Source organism: Rhinolophus hipposideros (assembly GCF_964194185.1).
Source record: "Rhinolophus hipposideros genome assembly, chromosome: 10".
Lineage (NCBI taxonomy): Eukaryota > Metazoa > Chordata > Mammalia > Chiroptera > Rhinolophidae > Rhinolophus > Rhinolophus hipposideros.
In genome coordinates this window covers 43,251,845-43,271,456 of record NC_138056.1, presented here as the reverse complement: position 1 = coordinate 43,271,456, position 19,612 = coordinate 43,251,845, and the positions used below count along the sequence as shown (strand labels likewise).

General features: G+C 46.5%; 1 protein-coding gene across 18 annotated transcripts in view; it reads left to right on the top strand.

The window, feature by feature from the left end:
• The window catches only part of PPFIBP2 (PPFIA binding protein 2), a 124,007-nt gene that overhangs the window by 94,771 nt on the left and 9,624 nt on the right, over nt 1-19,612 (top strand). For 10 of the 18 annotated variants that reach the window (XM_081063414.1, XM_081063412.1, XM_081063400.1 and 7 more), the window contains 12 exons: nt 176-268; nt 3,669-3,780; nt 6,408-6,469; nt 7,594-7,669; nt 8,799-8,902; nt 10,733-10,800; nt 12,363-12,420; nt 13,314-13,355; nt 16,289-16,427; nt 17,616-17,648; nt 18,059-18,200; nt 18,889-19,017. In XM_081063414.1, the coding sequence (XP_080919540.1) occupies nt 176-268; nt 3,669-3,780; nt 6,408-6,469; nt 7,594-7,669; nt 8,799-8,902; nt 10,733-10,800; nt 12,363-12,420; nt 13,314-13,355; nt 16,289-16,427; nt 17,616-17,648; nt 18,059-18,200; nt 18,889-19,017 (1,058 nt within the window). The remainder of the gene's footprint in view (nt 1-175; nt 269-3,668; nt 3,781-6,407; nt 6,470-7,593; nt 7,670-8,798; nt 8,903-10,732; nt 10,801-12,362; nt 12,421-13,313; nt 13,356-16,288; nt 16,428-17,615; nt 17,649-18,058; nt 18,201-18,888; nt 19,018-19,612) is intronic. The other 8 variants (XM_081063417.1, XM_081063404.1, XM_081063416.1 and 5 more) reach the window with 1 other exon arrangement.

Below are 19,612 nucleotides of genomic sequence, written 5' to 3'. Positions count from 1 at the left end.
TGCAGAGCTTTTCCTGAAAAAGGACCATGGTTAACAATTTGAGCCAGAGTGTAGAGCACTGCCCACCTCCCTACCCCCCATCCTCTGTGCATGAGCTTAGCCATGGTTGTAGATCCCGGGACCATCTCCTGCTCGGTAACCATCAGAACTTTTTCTTTCTCTCTTATCTTTGTAGGAGTTACTGCAAGAACTCAGGCACCTCAAAATCAAGGTAGAAGAGCTGGAAAATGAACGGAATCAGTATGAGTGGAAGCTGAAGGCCACTAAGGTAAAAGGCGGTTCTGACGCTTATGGGGAGGCCTTGAGGCCCGGTAGAGAGAGTCTGTGTCCAGACTTGGGGTTTGCAGGAGCCTACGCTGGAAAAATGCAGAAACTGACCCTACTGGGAGCACATGCAACAGTGGCCACATTGCTCAGCAGGCGGCTTTGATCTAGGAGGGCTCTTCTCATGGAGATGGTGCACGAGCTTATGAGACACTGAAATAACTCAGCCTCCTTCCTCTTGCCATGTCCTGTACCACCACCAGCTGACACTGGGCCAAGAAGGGGTGAGTGAGGGAGGGAGCGAGTGAGTAAGTGAATGAGTGACAAACGCTAAGGCAGATGAACCAACGGTAGATCGGCTGCATCGTTTCAAATGTAACCGTCCCTCTAATAATCAGTTTTTAAAAATAGGCACGCTTTTCTGCAGCAATGAATATATCCCTAAACAAATAACGTGTGCCTGGAACATTTTAAAAAACGAAATCATGTTTCTGTTGAACTGCGGAGGTTTGCTATTTAAAGGACACTGAGGGTAACTTCTTTTGTGAAACAGCATTTTCCCCTCCCCGCTTGGTTTCTTCCTCCGTTTCCTCTAATAGTTGAAATGCAGAGATTAAAACGAATGGGTTGGAATCCACCCACCAATTTATTTATTTATTTATTTATTTATTTATTTATTTATTTATTTGGCCTGAACATTGTATTTAAAGATGTCTAATTAATTGTCACTTAAGTATGAGGATATTTCACATAAAAATGCAGAGTTAGTGTGCCCCGGGGTAGTGAGGTGTAGGGTAGGTAGCTCTCACAACCGGAGCAGCATTTCTGCTTGAGGGAGGCTGGGCAGGGCTGCCCCTAGGTGGGGCGCACACCTGCCATTTCACTAAGGTTTCCGCAGCGTCACCTACAGGTTACCACATGGCCCCTGCAGGCATTTTCATTTTCACTTCTTGGAGTTTTCTTAACTTCTCGCTTGTATTATACTTTGTTTTATCTTTTTCTGTAAGTTAATTTTTAATGATTACAAAAACAATAATATTCAGTATAGAGAACTTTTAAACCAGAAAAGATATAAAAATCATTCATATATCACGTAGGAGTTACCACTATTAATATTTCCTTCCAGGCATTTCTCTTTTTAAGTTCTCTCTCTCTCTCTCTCTCTCTCTCTCTCTCTCTCTCTCTCTCTCGCTCACTCTCTTAATTTCTGGTGTTGATAATTTATATACAACTTTGTATCATGCTCTTAAAAGAAAACTCTGAACATATTTGCTGTCTGTAGTCTACATAATATTCTATTGTATGAATATAGAATAATTTGCTTCACCATTTTACAGATGAGAAAACTGAGGCACAGAGTGGTTAAGTAACTTTCCTGAGACCTTACAGCTAGTCAGCACCAACCATAGACAATCCAGATCCATATATCTACTGCTTTATTTTTATGTAATTATACCCTTGTATGCACTATGCTTCATAGTCACCAGTTGTAGGAACACTGTTTTTCTCAAATATGTCAGAACCTTCTGTCCTGATGCTCTACTCAGGCAAATACAGTCTTGGTGAAACCTTTGAAGTTGTACATACCACTTTCTCTCATGAACCCAAACAACTCTTTTCTTTCTAAATTACCTAAGCTCCTTTTCTCCTCATGTAGACCTTTGAGATCCCAAGGTTATTTAATAACTACCGGGTGTGGAGCACCTCCTGCGTGCCACAACGTATCAAGCTCTTTGCACACTTTTTCTCATTTGATCCATAAAATAACCTGGTGAGGTTTATTGACTCATTATCCTCATTTTACTGGTAAGGAAACTGAGGCTTAGAGTGGCCAAGGTAAGGTTTGGATCTGGATCTGTGTCATTCCAAAACTCATGCTCTTTCCTCTACACCTTCCTGATTTCCTGCAATGAAAACCTTCACTGGTTTTGAAAGTTCTCCATTGTTCTGTGTAAAACTTCTTGGTCCCTAAAGGTGCGTTCCCTTGCAGTGCAGTAGCAATAGGGCTGGTCCCTGGATTTAAGGAGACCCAGCACTTGTTGGGAACCAGGGTGCCCATCTCTGCCTGTGGTCACTCTAGCCTCAGTGGCTCTTGCCATAGCACATACTTTGTTCTCGTGGTCAAGTAGAGGGCCTCTGGGCTATTGTTGACTTCCTACCTGTGGGGACAGGATAACAGAGCACCTGTCATTTCTGGCCTATTGTGTGGAAATTGGCAGGAGTGCAGCCTAAGCAGAAGCCTTTGCTGTATACTCCATTGCCTGGCTCAGGAATCAGTTCTCAACCCGTTATGTAGTCTGTTTTGATGCTCAGACAACTAGCTAGTTATTCATAAGAGAAGGAATAGTATGAGAGCAGCAATAGTAGCATTTATTGTGTACTTACTGCCTACCACGCATTAGGCTAAGTTGTTTCTAACCATTATCTTATTTAATGCTTGCTACAGCCCCATGAGGTAAATGCTCTTTTCCCCATTTTATAAATGAACCAAGACTCAGGAAGGTTAATTCATTTGCCCAAAGTCACACAATAGGAAGTGAGAGAATCCAAGTTTGCTTGACTTCAAAGCCAATGTGCCTCTTGGGGGGGGAGACCTACACAGTTCTGATTTTCTAATGAGTATGGGAAGGCATGGACAAGCACATCTACAGTTACATGTGAAATTTAACCTGCTGTTCTTAGTAGAGCAATGGGAACCACCCAATGCAGCTGCCCATGGGTGTACATATATGAATGTGTGTGTGTGCACTGGTGTGGCTGTACTTACCTGCTTTATTTGCAGAAGTGTATCTGCTCAGCATACCTGAATGCTTCTATGGTTATACATGTGGGTGAGCGTGCACAGGTTCCTGGAGGTTGGACAGAGGCAGTGGCTGTGCACAAAGGGTTGGGAAGGGAACTTTTGGCTCATTCTTTATCTACCAGTAGTGGTTTGATTTCCACTGTATTTCCCATACGGGATGGAAAATGAAAGGCGCGTGCATTTGTTACAATGGTATACGTGCTGTTGCATGAATATCTTGGGGAAAGGAAGACCACATCCAGAAAGAGGGTGTTTATCCCGGGACCAAGGGCAGCACACAATCCCAGCTCCTCCAACCTCAGTGGTGTTAGGAACAGAGGGCAGGCGAGGGAAAGAGCCTGGTCAGGTTGGAAGATGCAGGAGAAGAGCTGGGAGAGGGCCAGAGTGGTAGGCGGGGCCAGAATGGCCAGGAAGAATGAATTTATTCTGCAGAGCTCCTCCTGTGGGGATGGTAGTGTGCACCTTTAACTGCTCATCTCCGGCACCTCTGCTTCTCATTTCCTGGTATGTCCTAGGACCCATTGGCCCTGGGCTCTGACGTGAGGCACTTCCTTATACTTTGGTATCCCTCTGAGCTGGTATGGATCCTGTTTCCTTCCAGGCTGAGGTAGCCCAGCTACAAGAGCAGGTGGCCCTGAAGGAGGCAGAAATTGAGCGTCTGCACAGCCAGCTCTCCCGGGCTGCAGCTCTCCACGGTGACCATGCAGAGAAAGGTAAGTGCTTTGACTGTGGCAGATTGCACTTGCCCCTGAGTCCTGTGTCCATTCCTGTAAGTGGGTGTGCACGTCTATGAATAGAAGTGTGCATGTGTGAGTAGGTGCACTAAGGTGCATGTAAGTGCATGTATGTGTGCAAACAAGTCCAAGTGAAGAGATGTAGGTGTGTGTGTCCAGGAGTGGGCCTGTACAGCACAGCTCTGTCGTGGACTCATTGCCACGAACCCTCCCCTGTCCAGAAGACTCGCCTCTGAAGGCTTTTCTCAGATGAGGCTGATAACTGAAGCTCTTTGCAGCTGCCTCTGGAGCTTCAGACCTTCACTTGATTGAAGACCTGTTTTTGTGTCATCACCAAAGGGGAGGCTTTAGCAATTCATTCAGTCATTTAATGGATACCTGTCTGATACTCGTACAAGGCCCCAAGGTTACAGAAACAGATCAGTTATTTCTTACCCGTTAGAGCTCAACTTAATTGTTACCTCTTAGAAAGACCTTTCCTGGCCACTCTACCTCATGTAGATGCCCCCAATCCTATTTTTCTCTCAGTCAGTGATCTTTCTGTTTTCTTTATAACTTATCAGTGTCACATATCGGGGGAGGAGTCTTACATAGACTGCCATCCTCACTCTGGGGCGGGTACTATGTCTGTTTTGTTTAAGTCCACGTCTGCAGAGCCTAGCATAGTGTTCGGCCCATGGTGGTCTCCTAGGAAATACTTACCGACTAGGTGACGGGACGGTAAATAGTCCCTGAAGAGTTCACTAGAGGGTAAATCCTTTTATTACCACGTGTTTCGTATTTATAGCTATTGGCCTTGTATACAAAATGATTACACATCTTCCAACTTTTCCTCTTACCTCAGGCTGCAGAGCAATGCTGGGGGAGCTCATATAGCGCGGCAGATGGGCCTTATTACCTAGTCTCATCTCAGCCTCAGCTCTGCTTAGCTCTGAGTTCGGATTCCTGGCTAGAGGGGAAGCCATGTAGCCATGAAACAGTGGCTTACGCCACCAATATGCTAATCCCTTCCCAAGCCTTTCTCTTCCCAAGTTATTGAGTATGTCACCTACCTGCCAAGCCTAAGGTAGATGCTCGCCCCCTCCCCTCCAAAAAATACCCTAGACTATCTATGATACTAAACTTGGACAGAGAACTCCCTGACCCATGACTTTTAGATCTGTGTAAGCCTTCCAGACCCTTCTCCATTCTATCATCAGTTACCTCCTGGAGCTGGTCCTTTGGTCATTTGCTGCTTAGGTTGGATCCCGCCCAAAGCATCAAGGTGTGCCAGCCTTCATATGGGGCTTACCGCCCTCCCCCACAGACTAGGCTACAGAGCTGCTCTTCAGTTGCCAAGAACATAAGTTGACGAGCAAGCACTCTGCACTTTCCTCTGAAAATGAATCCTTACAGCTGTTTACACAAAGTCCATAAATCTGTTTTATTCTTGTTGCTTGTAGCAAGCATCCTAAAAGGAAATGGGGTGCCTATACTTTTGTTTCCTTGTCCACCTGTATTTTTCTTATATAGACACCCCTATGCTCTTTGCAGTGTACCCACTTTGGGCATGGGTATAGGTCCTTGTTTGGAAACTCTGTGCTAGTTCCTCGACATCCAATATTTGGAAGAATGATCTCCAGCTCCTTTAGGCATTGGCCTTTGACCTGGCTCTCCAGACCAGTTTGGGAAGAAGTCAAGAGAGTCCTTGTTGGTTCCAAAGTGAGAGAAGGCGGTGAACTGTGCACCACAGACTGAAACAGATCCCTCAACCCATAGGGAAATACTGTACATTTATGATGAAATAAGATTGTTTTCCTTAACAGTAGAGTTTGTTTTAATATATTTATAGATGCACCTAAACATTTGTTAGTCAGTTCTGATTATACCACTTTAAGCCAAGTACCGTGTTTCCTCCAAAATAAGACCTAGCCAGACAATCAGCTCTAATGCGTCTTTTGGAGCAAAAATTAACATAAGACCCAGTCTTATTTTACTATAAGGCCAGGTATAATATAATATAACATAACATAACATAACATAACATAACATAACATAACATAACACTGGCTCTTACATTAATTTTTGCTCCAAAAGACACATTAGAGCTGATTGTCCAGCTAGGTCTTATTTTCAGGGAAACACAGTACTCTTATATAATCATTCTTTTGTAGTCTCCATTCAGCTGTAGACTTTTTTTTCTCATTTTAAATTCTTTGCTACAATCCATAGGACTATATGCTTTTCTCTAAAACTAGTTGCAGCCCATGTATAATACTACTCAAGTTATAACAGATAAACATCTATATTCTTGTGAGATGTTAATTATAAAAGATTTTTGGGTTCCTCTGTGTCACCTTGGAGTAAATGGCCTTTTGTTTTTTTCCCCACAAATGTCTATAAAGAAAAGACAAAATGATAGGTTCGTTCATTTATTAGTGCAATAAATATTTAATTAGTCTGACTATGCCAGACACCACCATGGACTCTATAAAGATGTAAATACGCCCATGTGTAATTTTTTCACACGGAAATTTCTCAAGTTTAGACTTGAGGAGCATCTTAGCATGTGCGGATAGCTGCCTGCATTTATATAAATAATTCTTCCTACGCCTAAATTCTTTTAGACCAAGAAATTCAACGTCTGAAAATGGGGATGGAAACTTTGCTTATTGCCAATGAAGATAAGGTAAGATGGTCATTGGGTGGCCCTGTCTTTTCCCTGCTGACATCCCTGCCTCTGTTTGACCCTTGCTGGTCTCTGATATTTTGGACATAGCCATGCCCATCCGGCCACTGACTCGGGGATGTGTTAGTAGAATGGCTTCTGCCTCCTAGAGACTAGACCTCAGCCACCTGTTTTTGACTTTGATGTCTGGGAACTTTGCCCAAATGGACTCTCTACAAGACAGATTAAAGCCATGCCTGCTCATTGCTGGTGTGGGGAAAGAAATACCACTGTAGTTACTGCCAATGTCATAGTTACTGATTAGACTCATAGCAAAACTCGAGAACAGTCCTCCAGTCTCTCACATGCATGATCCAGTGAGAGACCCATCATAGAGACACCAGGCAGCACGCTGTTTACCCTGCCATCTATATTCTTCACATCTAGTTCCTGTATAATCCTAAAATAACCACCTCTCTTAGTACAGAGTACTCACCTGGCACAAGCATCAGTTCGGAGGACCACAGCCCTGCATTTTACAGATGACAAAATAGATTCAAAGTGCTTACGCAGTTTTGCCCCAGGTCAGGTAACAGGAGACAGCAGAGCTAGAGTTCACACCCACGTTTGTCTTACTCCAGACTCAGTGTGGCCTCCCGAGTCCTCGGCTTCTGCTAGAAGAAATGATCCCTCTGGGAGTGTCCTCTGTTGTCTAAGGAACCTCAGACGCCTAAGGAACAGGCAGGGATATGAGGATAAATAAATAGACAGCTTTATTTTAGTCTTGGATGACATTTGGACCAAGAGGCAGATTTTAATGGTTACCTCGGGAAGGTAGGGAGACAGTGAGTTTCCTTCATCTGGAAATGTTTCAGCCCGTTGAAGGCTATGTCAAGCAGGGGTTGTTTTATGGTTAGAGATTGGACTCATCCTTCAGGGAGAGGCAAGAGTACCTGCAGCTGCCTAGGAGACAGATCACTGAGAACCCAGGGGGCTGGAGACCGTGTTTCCCTTTGGAATATTCCATAGGTTCCACATGGCATCTCTTCCCAGGGGCCCCAGAATGTAGTCTGAGCCCCCAAATGAACTTAACTTGAGGTACCAGTGGTGGTGTTTACAATATGTCTGCTCTCACACTGTGGCAGGACCGTCGGATAGAGGAGCTCACGGGGCTGTTAAACCAGTACCGAAGGGTAAAGGAGATTGTGAGGGCAACTCAAGGTAAGAGCAAGGGGGATCCCACCGTTCTCTCCCAAAGGTATTCCAGCTACTGTGTTAAATCCCGGGGCACTCCTGCCAGGACATTCATCTTCATTTGAATGAATGTCCTTTTCTCTGCTGGAGAAAAGATCTGGTTAAACTGTCCTGAATTGTAGGAAATGGGCAGCTGTTAAGATTTCCAGAAATTTTGTCAAATGGCACTTAGTTCAGGACTCCCAGGAACCATCCAGATCACCAAGAAAATAAAGCCTTCAACTTGAGCCTTTGGGAACCCCCACCCTTGGAGGCTCTCCTATGCACCTTCCCCAGATACCCCTTAGAGCCAGTGAGTGCAGTCAAACCTGAACCAAAAATCAGTTCAGTGCCCTCTTTGTCTACCTTCTAGAGAATCTAAAAGCTCCTGAGCAGACTCCCAGGGAAATGGGGAGGCTTCTTTGAGTCTCTGGGTGCCTGGGTTGCCACAGAAAGTCACAGGGCAGGGAGAGCTGTTTGCATTTCATATTTGCTGCCCAAGCTGAATGCAATGTGCAGGCAGCATTCATGTTTTTATGGGCACAGCGGGACATGAGTCAGGCTGCCTGCCTTACTGTTCATACCATTGATCTGGGTGGACTCCTCGCATCACAGATCCCGAGGAAGCAGCTGTTTCACACAAGAGGGCTGCTTAGAGGGTATTCAGGAACCCCAGATTCTGGCTGAGCTGCTACATAGTCTTGAGAAGAAGCTGAGCCCCAAATTGGGTGGTGGCTAACTGGTTGCTGCCTAGGCCACTACCAGCCCCTGCACACGTGCAGCCCTGTTTTCTCTAAGCCTTTGGGATTTTGGCTCAAGTCACTCTCAGGGTGTGATTGCCTGTGGCCAAGGAGTGAGGAGGTTGGAGAAGAATACTACAGGGTGCCTTCTCTCTGTTCCACGTGTGAGCTTTGACCTTTGACCTTGAGATGACCCTCATAGCAGCCCTTGCTCAGATGCTCTGAAGAATGTGTCCAATCACACTCTTAATGTCCCTTTATATATTTCTTAGTCCTTCTTCACAAAGGAAAAACAGTGTTAGAATTTTGAGGTACAATTATAGGTTTCTGAACAAATCACACCGTACTGATCATCTCTTCTGCATTACTGCTTCCAGGGCCTTCAGAAAGAAGTCTCTCAATCAATGAGGAAGACCTGGAGGGAAGTTTCAGGAAGTGGAACACTACAAATAAAGGCCCCGAAGACTTATTTAAACCAGAGGTGCTGTGTTTCCATCCATGATGTGGGGTTTCAGCAGGCCCTAAGAGCTCCCTCTGAGCACAGGGGAGGATCTAGTCAGGCCCCTGTCAGGTATAAATCTTGACAGGTGACAATTTAAATCAATGGAGTGGCCCTAGAGGCCTTGGGGAGAGCCCTGAGGTCAGCAGGGGGCCCAGGCACAGGCCTGCGCTCCACTCGGGAAGGACTGCATAGTGGATACTAGACTTTCAAGGGTAGAAATTTCCTTTTTTAATCCCCTGCCTTGTTTCTTTTTGTCTTTCCTTTCTGCGATGCAAGCGTAGACCAAAGGTGTTGTTTGCTTTATTTACCACTGTTCCTCCAGGGACTGCAATAACGCCTGGTACCTAGCAGAATTCAACAAACATTTGTTGAATAAATGGATGCATCTTGCTCATTTAGAGGGATAGCTGCAAGTTTTGAAGCGATACATTCCTATGTCACAGCCATCCCCTCTGGCCCCTATAACAGGCACACAGATTTTCTTTCTTTTTTGCTTGTTTAAAATTTGGTCCTATTGTATCAGTCTCTGGACTTAGGTTAGATACAAATAAGCAAATGAACTTGTAGATACAGATCTCAAGTAGAGAAGGTGCTTCAGCCTAAGATCCACAAGATTTGAGAAACCCCAGAACAGTCAAAATGAAAAGGATCTTAGTGGTCCAGCTCAACCCTTTTAATTAAGGAAGGAACATAAGTGTCACCCAGTGACCCGGTTACCTAGTCACAGCAAGCATTCCAGATTGCTGGCAATAATAAAATAGCAGTAACTGATACATACTCAGAACCTCTGAGCACTGTACATGGATCACCTTATTTCCTCCTCTTGACACTCCATTAGGATCCTTAATTGGTGAGGGTGAGGCTCAGAGAGGCCAAGTAATCTGTTCTAGGTTGTACAGCAAGTAGATGACAGGACCTCAACTTGAACCCAGGTTTATCTGACCAAAAAGCCCAGGCTTTTACAACTGTGCTATAATGCCAGGGTTCTTCCTATAACAGACCAAAAGGATACTGGACTGTAGAGTCAGTACTGCAGTCAGTGCAGTACTGAAGACGTTGGACCGTGTCCTTATACACCACCATCAGCTCATGTTCATGCCAGCTATGATGCACTTTCTTCTCTTGCTTTCTTGGCGAGCCCATTCTCATTTCTCAAGATTTAGCTCAAGTGGTCTTCCCTCTGAAGCCTTCCTAACATTCCCGCCAACAAGAGAGCCTCCCTCCCATCTCTCCCCCATGTTATGTTGTAGGCATTGGTACCATAAGGACATGTTACATTGATCGTTTGTCCTAATTAACTTATGAGCCTCCCTGATGTGGGGTGTGCTCGCCCCACACCTAGCACAGGGTCTCGCAGGCAGTAGATGTTGCTCATGTTTGTTGAGTGACTATATTAATTCCAGTTGCAAGCAACAGAAAGCGACTATGGCTAACCTATGCCCAAAAGCAGTGTTTCTGAAAGGGTGTGCGGCGGCTCACTGAATGAGAGGAAAAGCTGAAGGACCAAGTTCAAAAAGGGCAGGAGCAGCAAGAGTCCAGGGATTGAGGTCTCTGGACTCTCTTGTCAGGACTCTGCTCCTAAGATGAGAGCTTTGTCCCAGGAAGGGGAGGCAAGTGGGCCCAGGTTGTTCGAGTACACCTACCTCCTTGGCGTCTTAAAAGAGCAAGAATTGATGTAGCCAACCATTGCTTGTACCCTGAGGCAGAAATGTAACTCCCCAAAGGACTTGTCCAAAGAAGGGGAAAGGATGGTGGGTGGTCTCCAAACAGTGACTGTCCTCTATAGTGACTCTTCTGTTTCTGGTACAGATGCCTCCAAGATGTAGCTCTCCCATAGTGGGGCCACCTCCGCTACCACAGAAATCACTGGAAACCAGGTAAGAGGCCCAAACATTTCTCCGGAGCTGCTATGCTCTCAGTCCCTTTTTGGGGCTCCTGACACGGTGGGGGCTGGCCATTTGTGTTGAGCATGACCACCATGTACTGGGCACACCTGCCCTTCCATCGTCAGAGCAGCAATCCAGGCCTACTGGGGCCAAATCCATGGAGCAGTCATGAACCATGTCTGCTACCCCTGGCCACAGAGGGGCTTCCTCTCCCATAGGCCAAGGGTCTGGGTCATTGTCACTGACAGAAGATCTGGTCGGGTTGGAGCCTCAGGAGAGGTGGCTGCATCTCATCTGTGACTTCCAGGCTCCTGGCTGCTGAGAGCATCCTGTGACGTGTGCCTATTATTTCCATCAGCCCCTTTGGAATGTGCTTTCTGCTCTCAGGGTGAATCTAGCCCTGTGACAAGCCACGCTGTCTAGGGAGGGCCATTTCTTCTACAGGGAAGTTGCTCCACTTGCTCTGGGGAAGCTTCACATAGCAATGAGTTTCTAACAGGCTAGCCTGTGGGGTCACTTGGCTGACACCTGTCCAGTTCCCTCTAAAATGAACCTATTCCTAGTTCCCTATGTCAGCTATTTAGAACACATTTCCAAGTTATGGAGATATGGAGCTTGACCACCAAGAACAGGCTGTCTTTGTGCCAAGGTGTCTGGAGAAGGCAGCCACAACATGATGGAAGCATTCCCCAGAAGGGTGCTCAGTCTCCAGAGCTCCAGAGTCTGCACTTTCAGAACCCCACCTTCCGGAGTGCCCTTGTTCCCTGAGCCTTTAGTCCCAGAGAAAAACAGCAGTGTCAATGAGGGCGACTGGGCAGTCCTTAGTTTTGCAGAAGAAGAAATTTGGTAGATGAGTTCACTCATGAGGAAGTCAACACTGAGCTCACACTGACCAGACTTCCAAGAGACTAATATACAAACAGATGCTGATTTATTCACATAAACTGAGAAATATCACTGCCAAGGACACGTCACAAGGTCACCTTGTGACCAGTGGTAGCGTTGCCTCTTCTCTATCCAATTAGTGCCCTTCTCTGCAAAATAGCCCCCAAGAAAGCAAATTCCTGTGAGCAGGCTGGTTAGTGCACATAGAAGATCCTAGCAGGTAATGCTTTGGAGGTGGGGCTGGCTGATGTGCTCATTTCCACTCTAAACTAACCCCTCCTCCCTGGATTACTCTTAGACTCACAGACAAGGCAGTATTGGTGTCTTTCCTCTTTTACTCTGTAGACACTGCTCTCTTATGACCACAAAACAGTCAACTCACATTGATGTGGCAGAATTGAGTATATCCTAGCATTCTGAGGAATGCCAAGGATTTTTTATTTGGAGTTAATTGATCCTCTCATGCCCTCACCAACACATTGTGAGAGCAGGCTATACCCTGAGATGGGCCAGTCTCATATGTAATGATTATGATGAGAGGGTGGTTTTTAATCTGATCTTGACCCAAAGCCTAAGACAGACTGCTGGTTAAACATCTGGAATGCCTCCTGCATGAATTATACCATGTGCCTCCTTCTCCAATAATTCTTTCTTTTGTGTTTTTCCAGGGCTCAGAAAAAACTCTCCTGTAGTCTAGAAGACTTGAGAAGTGAATCTGTGGAGAAGGTCAGCATATCAGTCTCTCTATAAGATTACTGAGTTACTTCTTTGTGCTGGGACACACAGCAAGGTCCTGGTCCCCGCCTTGTAGATGCTTTTATAAAGCTGATAGGGAAGCAAGATTTATAGGAATATTTTGAGAAAACTGGTCAGGTGTGACGCAAGGCATCCCAGAGTCTGAGCAAGTCAGGAAATGCTATCTGAAGTTCATGAGAGGTGTTGAGTTGGGCACAGACAGGTTTGGGGAAATGGTGGAGCATGAGGAGGATGGTCAAAGTCATGAACCAGATCAAACCAGAAAAGATTTTGAATACTGGTCCTGTATCCCCAGGGTCCTGGGGAGCATTGCAGAGATTTTGAATGAGGAAGTAATGGGGAAAGGAGATGATCCCAGAAGTGAGTTATGGGCTAATTGAGGAGATTAGAGAGGAAGCTTTTTTAAGAGTCTGGAAAGATAGGAGGAGGGCTTTGTGGCGCCTTATATGAGGGTCGTCCTTAACCCTGTGGGTGACCCCTGGGCTGGAGGGGAGGGTCGCAGGCTCTTGAGCGAGGTCACTGGAGACCCTGATAGGGCACCTTCCCTGAGCCGCACTGCACAGGATCCCTGGTGATACAGTGGAAAACTATAAAAGCTGGGGCTGCAGGAGTCAGGGCCACTTAGTGGCTTTGCTCCCCCAGTCGTGTGTTTCCTGCTCCACACCCCCGTCACATTGCTAGCAGCTGGGGTTAGTTAGTGACCTGTATTTCCTGCCATGAACTGTGGTTACCTGACAAAAAGATGGGGAGGGAGGGGATGAGCGTTGCAGACTGAAGCTGGAAGGTGGTCCTGAGTTGTTGTTTGTGACTAACACAGGTCTCTTTTTCTTCACATAACTGAAATCCTCATTGCCACTCCATAGGGTGTCGATGGGAACCAACTCTCCCCGGAGGGAGACCCCAAGGTACGTTAACTGCATGTCCCTATTACGCATTTGTGGTTGCATTGTTTGCTAGAGTGTTTTCATTTAGTGAGTTACAGCTTTTGTAACTTTAAAATATGTTAGCTATAAGGGTGAAGAGGGTGAGAGAAAAGACAAAACTTCCTATTCTGTTTCCTTTGTATGTGCACCGAGCTGTATCATGTGCTTTCACCGCCCTCATCGGTAGGATAGGATTTCTTATTTATCTCCTCCATTTTATAGGCTCAGAGAAATTCATCTTTCACCGGGCAACATAGATCCGATTGCTGGGAAAGGAGATGTGATCTCAGCACACAATTAGAGGAGTGTGACAGCTCTCATTTTTTCCCTGCTGATATGTCATGATTTAAAAACACAGGCACACGCTCGGCTACCGATGCAAGAATCTTTCTTCAGCATCCCCCAACGTTGGTGTCTGGCCCTTGCTTTCTGTGACTGGGAGCTCATTGGACTGTTAGACCCCCGGTGTTCTTTTCCAGCTCTGTCGGTTACATGCATCTTCCGGGCTTTCCTAGAATGTGCATACCTGGTCCTGGATCTCCCTCTGGAGCCCGTCGAATAAATCATGCTCCCCTGCTCCCGGCAGCTCTAGAATTTAAGTCCCTTGGGCTGTCTCTGCGTGAAACATCCTCTTCTCACAGACACAGATCACAGACCTTTCATGTTCCTATTCAATCTCCTTAGATCGGCTCTAGTTTCTCAGTGTATCCTCTCACTCTGCCCTGGACCACACTTGAGTGTGACATTCCTGATAGGATCTGACCCGGGCCTTCTGTGCCTTCCTTGGGCCCCAGGCACTTGATCTTTTCTGCGCCTCTGTTTATGTGCTAGGCCTGAGGCAGGTATTGTTATTCTCTATTTAGAAACCATAAAACAGAGGTTATGAGAGGCTAAAGAAAAAGGGTTTTGCCTGCGTCTGTCTGACTCAGCGTGTGGGTTCTTTCCACCCATGTGTGCTGCCTTTCTGTGCTCGGTAATCAGTTATATGGCGCTCCCTGCCTGGGATTTCCATTCCCCCACAACCAGGCTTATTCTTCTGGGAGACCAGAGAAGCAGAACTGATTCAAGCATTTCCATTTCCTCTGGGTCCTGTCCTGACCTTGCACAACTTTCTCCAGCAGTGAGTCCTTCCTTCCCAGCTTTCCTTCTTGGCTGAACAGAGCTGAGAGCCCTTTCGCTTGCCCTCGGTTCCTCTAGTTATCTTTCTTACTGGTCTGGGCCATCTTTGAAGCCCATCCTTGGGTTGGGTCTTTGCTCTCTTTACATCTCAGCTCCTCAGCAAGCTCCCAGAGCAGCCCACATCAATGCTTTGGTTGTCTCAGCCCTGCCTTAGGAGAGGATGTGTGATCACACAACCAGAAATCTGTTTTGGAGAGCCCTTCCCCACTCCCATATTTCCTTGTACTATGTAACTTGGAGTCATGCCCTTCAGTTCTCTGAATGTTTTGAAGGCTGCCTTCCCCACAGTCAGTGGGTCACGGGTCTGACTGTGCATCATTGAGATGCTTCTTAAAAATGCAGACTCCCAAGGTGCACTCCCAGAGGGGCTGATTCGTGGGACCAAGTGGAACCTGGGAATTGATATTGTTTCTGCAAGTGCCCCAGGTGATTAAGAAGCAGCCAGTCCATGGACTAGCTTTGGAAACTGTTGGACTTGAGCGCATGTCTGACTGGTCTGACTGGTCTGACCGGTCTCGACCTGTAGGTCACCAGGAACTTAAAAATCACATTGTCTCCATCTCTCAAGGTTGTGATTATTTCTACTTCACCATCCAGTTTTTTCAGAATTCATTGAGAATTTAGCCTCCTTGTCTCATATCCGTCCTTTCTGAGCTAATTTATAGAGCATTAGTATTCAATGTTCAATGAATGAATTGGATTTCAAACAATTTCTAGGACATGCATGCATAAACAAACTGTAATCAGAAATTTATTGGGCACTTAGCTTCTAGCTACTTGAAACTTCAAAAGATGTCTCAGTCACTGAAGTCTCCCATTGCTTTTCTGACGTGTCCATTTTGAAATCAGTTGTGTCTTCCATATTATCTTTCTTCTGGGTCCAACTGTAGTTGATTCCCTTGGTAATGCTGCTTCAATTTTTCTTTTGTAATTCTCACTCAAATGCATTCCGTGGTGTTTCCCTCAGGTTTGTGAATTTAGGGGTCATTATATCTTCCTTAACCAAATAATTCCAATTCTTCTTCCCCTTTTAATCAGCTTGTTGCTTTGGGACTCTTTCTATGGCCAGAGCCCATTGCACTGGGGCCGAACCTCATGCAGACTATAATCCTAAGTTCCTAGGGGACTCTGTTAGCATGGAGCCCTCTGGCTCTGTTTCTGTTGTCATCTCCCCTGAGCGTGGGCATATCTTCTCACTTTGCCATAATCTGATATTTTTCAAAATAACAATTATCATAATATGTAATAATATATGTTAGCTATACATAACATTATATAATAAAGTAATGGCTTTTATTAGAATTCTGGTTTATACATTCAAAGAGCTCAAAGGGTGACACAAGCTGTTTATTCATTGAGCCTCTGAACACTAGACCAAATGCAAAGGTCCCCTTTGCAAGACACCTCCAGTTCTGCCGAGAGTCAGTTGCAGTCAGCCGTGGACTTGGGCCTGACTCCACCCCTGTCTCACTGCATGGTCTTGGCAAGTTTCTACCTCTCTCAGAACTCTTCTCCCCTTTCCTGGCCTGGACTAAATGATCTTTGAGGGGTCTTTGAGTTGGACTAAGTGAAAAATGCCTCTTAGAAAACAGAGAGTTCTTCCTGCATCTAGAGATTTCCTAAGTGGGTTTGAGTCTGAGACTGACAGGAGTTGTTCCTGCATCTAGAGATTTCCTAAGTGGGTTTGAGTCTGAGACTGACAGCTAATTCAACATCTCTCTCTCCCCTTCTAATAGGACAGCCCTTTCCTGGCAGAGCACAAATACCCGACATTACCTGGGAAGATTTCAGGAGCCATGCCCAATGGAGAGGCTGCCAAATCTACTCCCACTGCCTCCCAGCCTGACCCTGCAGGGAGCAGCCTGCTACGGCTGAGTGAGTATCCAGGCCCCTGGGCCTGTGGCCGCTGAAGCGACGGGCGGCCTTGGCACTTCCAATTACTGCACAAGATCCCTGCACCCACCACTGCCGCCCATAATTGGAGAACGGTGGGAGTGAGTGGATGGGACAAGTCATACCTCAGGGTAGTCCCACCTCCAGAGATGATGGTCCCTGTTTGGGCACACTGTTTCCTTTGGTAAACACTTCAGAGCCCCAGAAAACTGGCGTGTGTACCCACCTTTTCTTTCCAGCTGCAATTACACCACCCCTAGCTTCCCTCTTCTATTCCTCCTCTCTTGAACCCCTTCCTATCCTTCCCATCATTCCTTTTCCCCTCCCTCTTAGATATCCCACTCCACCCTTCCTGTCCCTTACTCCTCCTCCTCTGTCATCCTGATCTTCTCTTTCCTGTCTTTGCCTTCCTCTCTGCAGCCTCTCTATTACCAATAGGATGATATTATGCGCTCTTCCAAGGGAGGGCATTTCCTTAGAGAAATGAAGTCAGTGGCCAATGGGCAAGGATGTCAGTCCACAGGTATCCTTTTGGTGCTTAGGACTTGAAACCATGGAGGCCTTTGCTACTTTCCATGCATAATAGGCCATCTTTCCCCAATAGCAGCAGCAGATCAATGGGGCCCAGAAGGGAATGTTCTAGTCCTGGCAGAGCTCTCCCTACCCCTGATTCCTTATCCCTGGCTGTTCCTTGTGCCAGCCATGTGTTGGCTTTTGCCCTTGGCCAGTTCTGCCTTTGGCTACAGGAACTCCAAATAAGCCCTTGAATGTGTATGTCCTGATGACAGCCAGACTGTGGACTTGAAGTGGTTTGGGACATTCTAGTCTGACCTAGGTGAGCCCTGGCAGCCACATAAGCTGTACGGGGCCTGGTGTATTCAGCCCCTGCCACTCCCCCTGCATGTGGACACCCTACCTGCAAGGAAGTGCTCCAGGAGCATTCGGTCCCCTCACGTGAGGCCTGCTCTCACTGTGCTGACCCTGTGGGCCAAGCCCAGTCGCCGTTCACCCCTTCCTTCCTTGTGGGGTTATTTTTCTTTCTGTTTGAGTTTTTCTCTCTTGCTCGATGACTCTCTTGTTTATTTCTTTGCTTCCCTATAACTCTGGTGGGCTGGACTTGGGCCTCTCTTGCTTCTTCATGTGGCTTCTCTGCTTCTTGGTTGGCTGGAGATCGTGGCCGGAGTGTCAGTGCCCCCGTATTAGGTACTGTACCCTTCCAGGTGAGGTGGAGAGTGAGATGCCCTGTTTCCCTACCCTAACACCCCCTCCCAAACACTCCGCCAGGTCCCCCTCCTGTCCGCGTTCTCAGATCTCCCTTGGGAACAAGAGAGCAGGCTCCCTTTTTGGAGTTACCTGCAAGTACTTGGACCCCAAACCCTTAGAATTCGAAGACATTAGCTCACCCAGGTTTGGAACCTTAAGCTCACTCAGTCCTCGGAGAGAAAACCTGGAGTGTGCTTGAGCCCCTTGTGAAATCCTTGTGAGATCTTGGTGGCCGAGCTGGGCAGACTCTTCCCAACTCCCACTGAACAATGGCCCAGGCTTGGGGGAATGTTTGTAAAGGTCACATCCCTTCCTCTCATTCACACATCATTACATTCTTTCAATCTCAGGAGACACAGAAAGTGGTTGGGACGACACTACTATGGCCAATGACCTCTCATCCACATCATCTGGTACTGAGTCGGGCCCCCAGTCTCCCCTGACACCAGATGGTAAACGGAGCCCCAAAGGCATCAGGAAATTCTGGGGCAAGTAAGTTGGTGGTGATGATTGTAATTATATTACTTGGAATTAATATTCTTTTTGACTGGGCAGAGTCTCCACAAACCCCTGTTCAGTTAGATGTTGGAGCAGAGCAGTAAGAACAGTGTGGTCATGTTTAGAGAGAAGAATTTGAGTGATTATTTTAGGGCCCAGAGAAGGAGAATTATGAAAGGTACCCAGTAAATACAGTCAGCTGCATTACATGTCACTCGTTCAAGGCATCCATCCATCCATCCATCCCAGCATACCTGAGCACATTCTCTGCGGCTCAATCACATGTGCTTTGGGAGAGACACATGGGTAAGACCAATTTCTTCCTTTTTAGGGGTCAGTCTGTATCTTAAGAAATCTTTGAATGGAGCGCTGACTACTTGCTAGCCCAACTGACCCAGTCCATGAAATGAGGCAGAAACTGGAGCCTCCTACCAGGCACCAAACTCCACTTGTACCCCCACGGGGAGTGGCACAAATCCCAGAGGCAGGATTAGAATTGAGACTTGGGTCTGGTCAAAGAGCTGTCACAGGTCATGATCCTTGACCCCTGGGGAGGCACTTTGAAGCAGTGCCATTGAGAATCCTGGGTCTGGCTTGTGTGGCCCTGTGTAGGAGGGGTTGCCCTGACTCCATGCTTCCAGACTGTCCCGACAGTCTTTGTGGATGCCTCTCTTTCACACAGGATCCGAAGAACTCAGTCAGGAAATTTCAACACCGATGCACCGGGGATGGCAGAGTTTCGACGAGGTGGGCTCCGAGCGACTGCAGGGCCCAGGCTCTCTCGGACCAGGGATCCCAAGGGTCAGAAAAAGTAAGCCTCCCTGCAGTCCATTTACAGAGAACTGTGTGAAATCCTGCCCAGGGTGGCATGGACATGGGGACTAGATGTGCCAGTGCGCCCAGAGGTGGGAGACGGGAGCCCCTCGTGCAGAGCTTCCCAACCCTTCCCATTTGACACAAGTAGACATCACTCACGCTTACAGGTACACAGAGGAAAAGATAAGAAGTCTTCTGGCTCTTTAAGGATTTCCCCCGCTTTAAGAACAACTCAACCAGGCATTCAAACAATGAATTTTTTTTTTTTTTGACCAGCATGTTAGGGGTACTTTCCTAGAAGAAATCTTTTAAAACATCTAGTCTTCTAATATCCCATAAATCCCCACTTATTTTTAAAAAAATGAACAGAAAGTTGTTTTGTCAACTTCTTCTCTACCCCCGAAAAAAGACTCTATTGAGATTTTAAGGGTGCCATTAATATTCACACTTTACATGAAAAATTGATGTCTCTAAGAATGGATGGCTTTGTAATACCCAGTCATCCTGTCTAGGAAGACAATCTAGCTCTTCATTTATTCATGTCTTTTCTTCTGTTGCTCAGTTGGGTGTTACAGTTACCACTTTCTCCC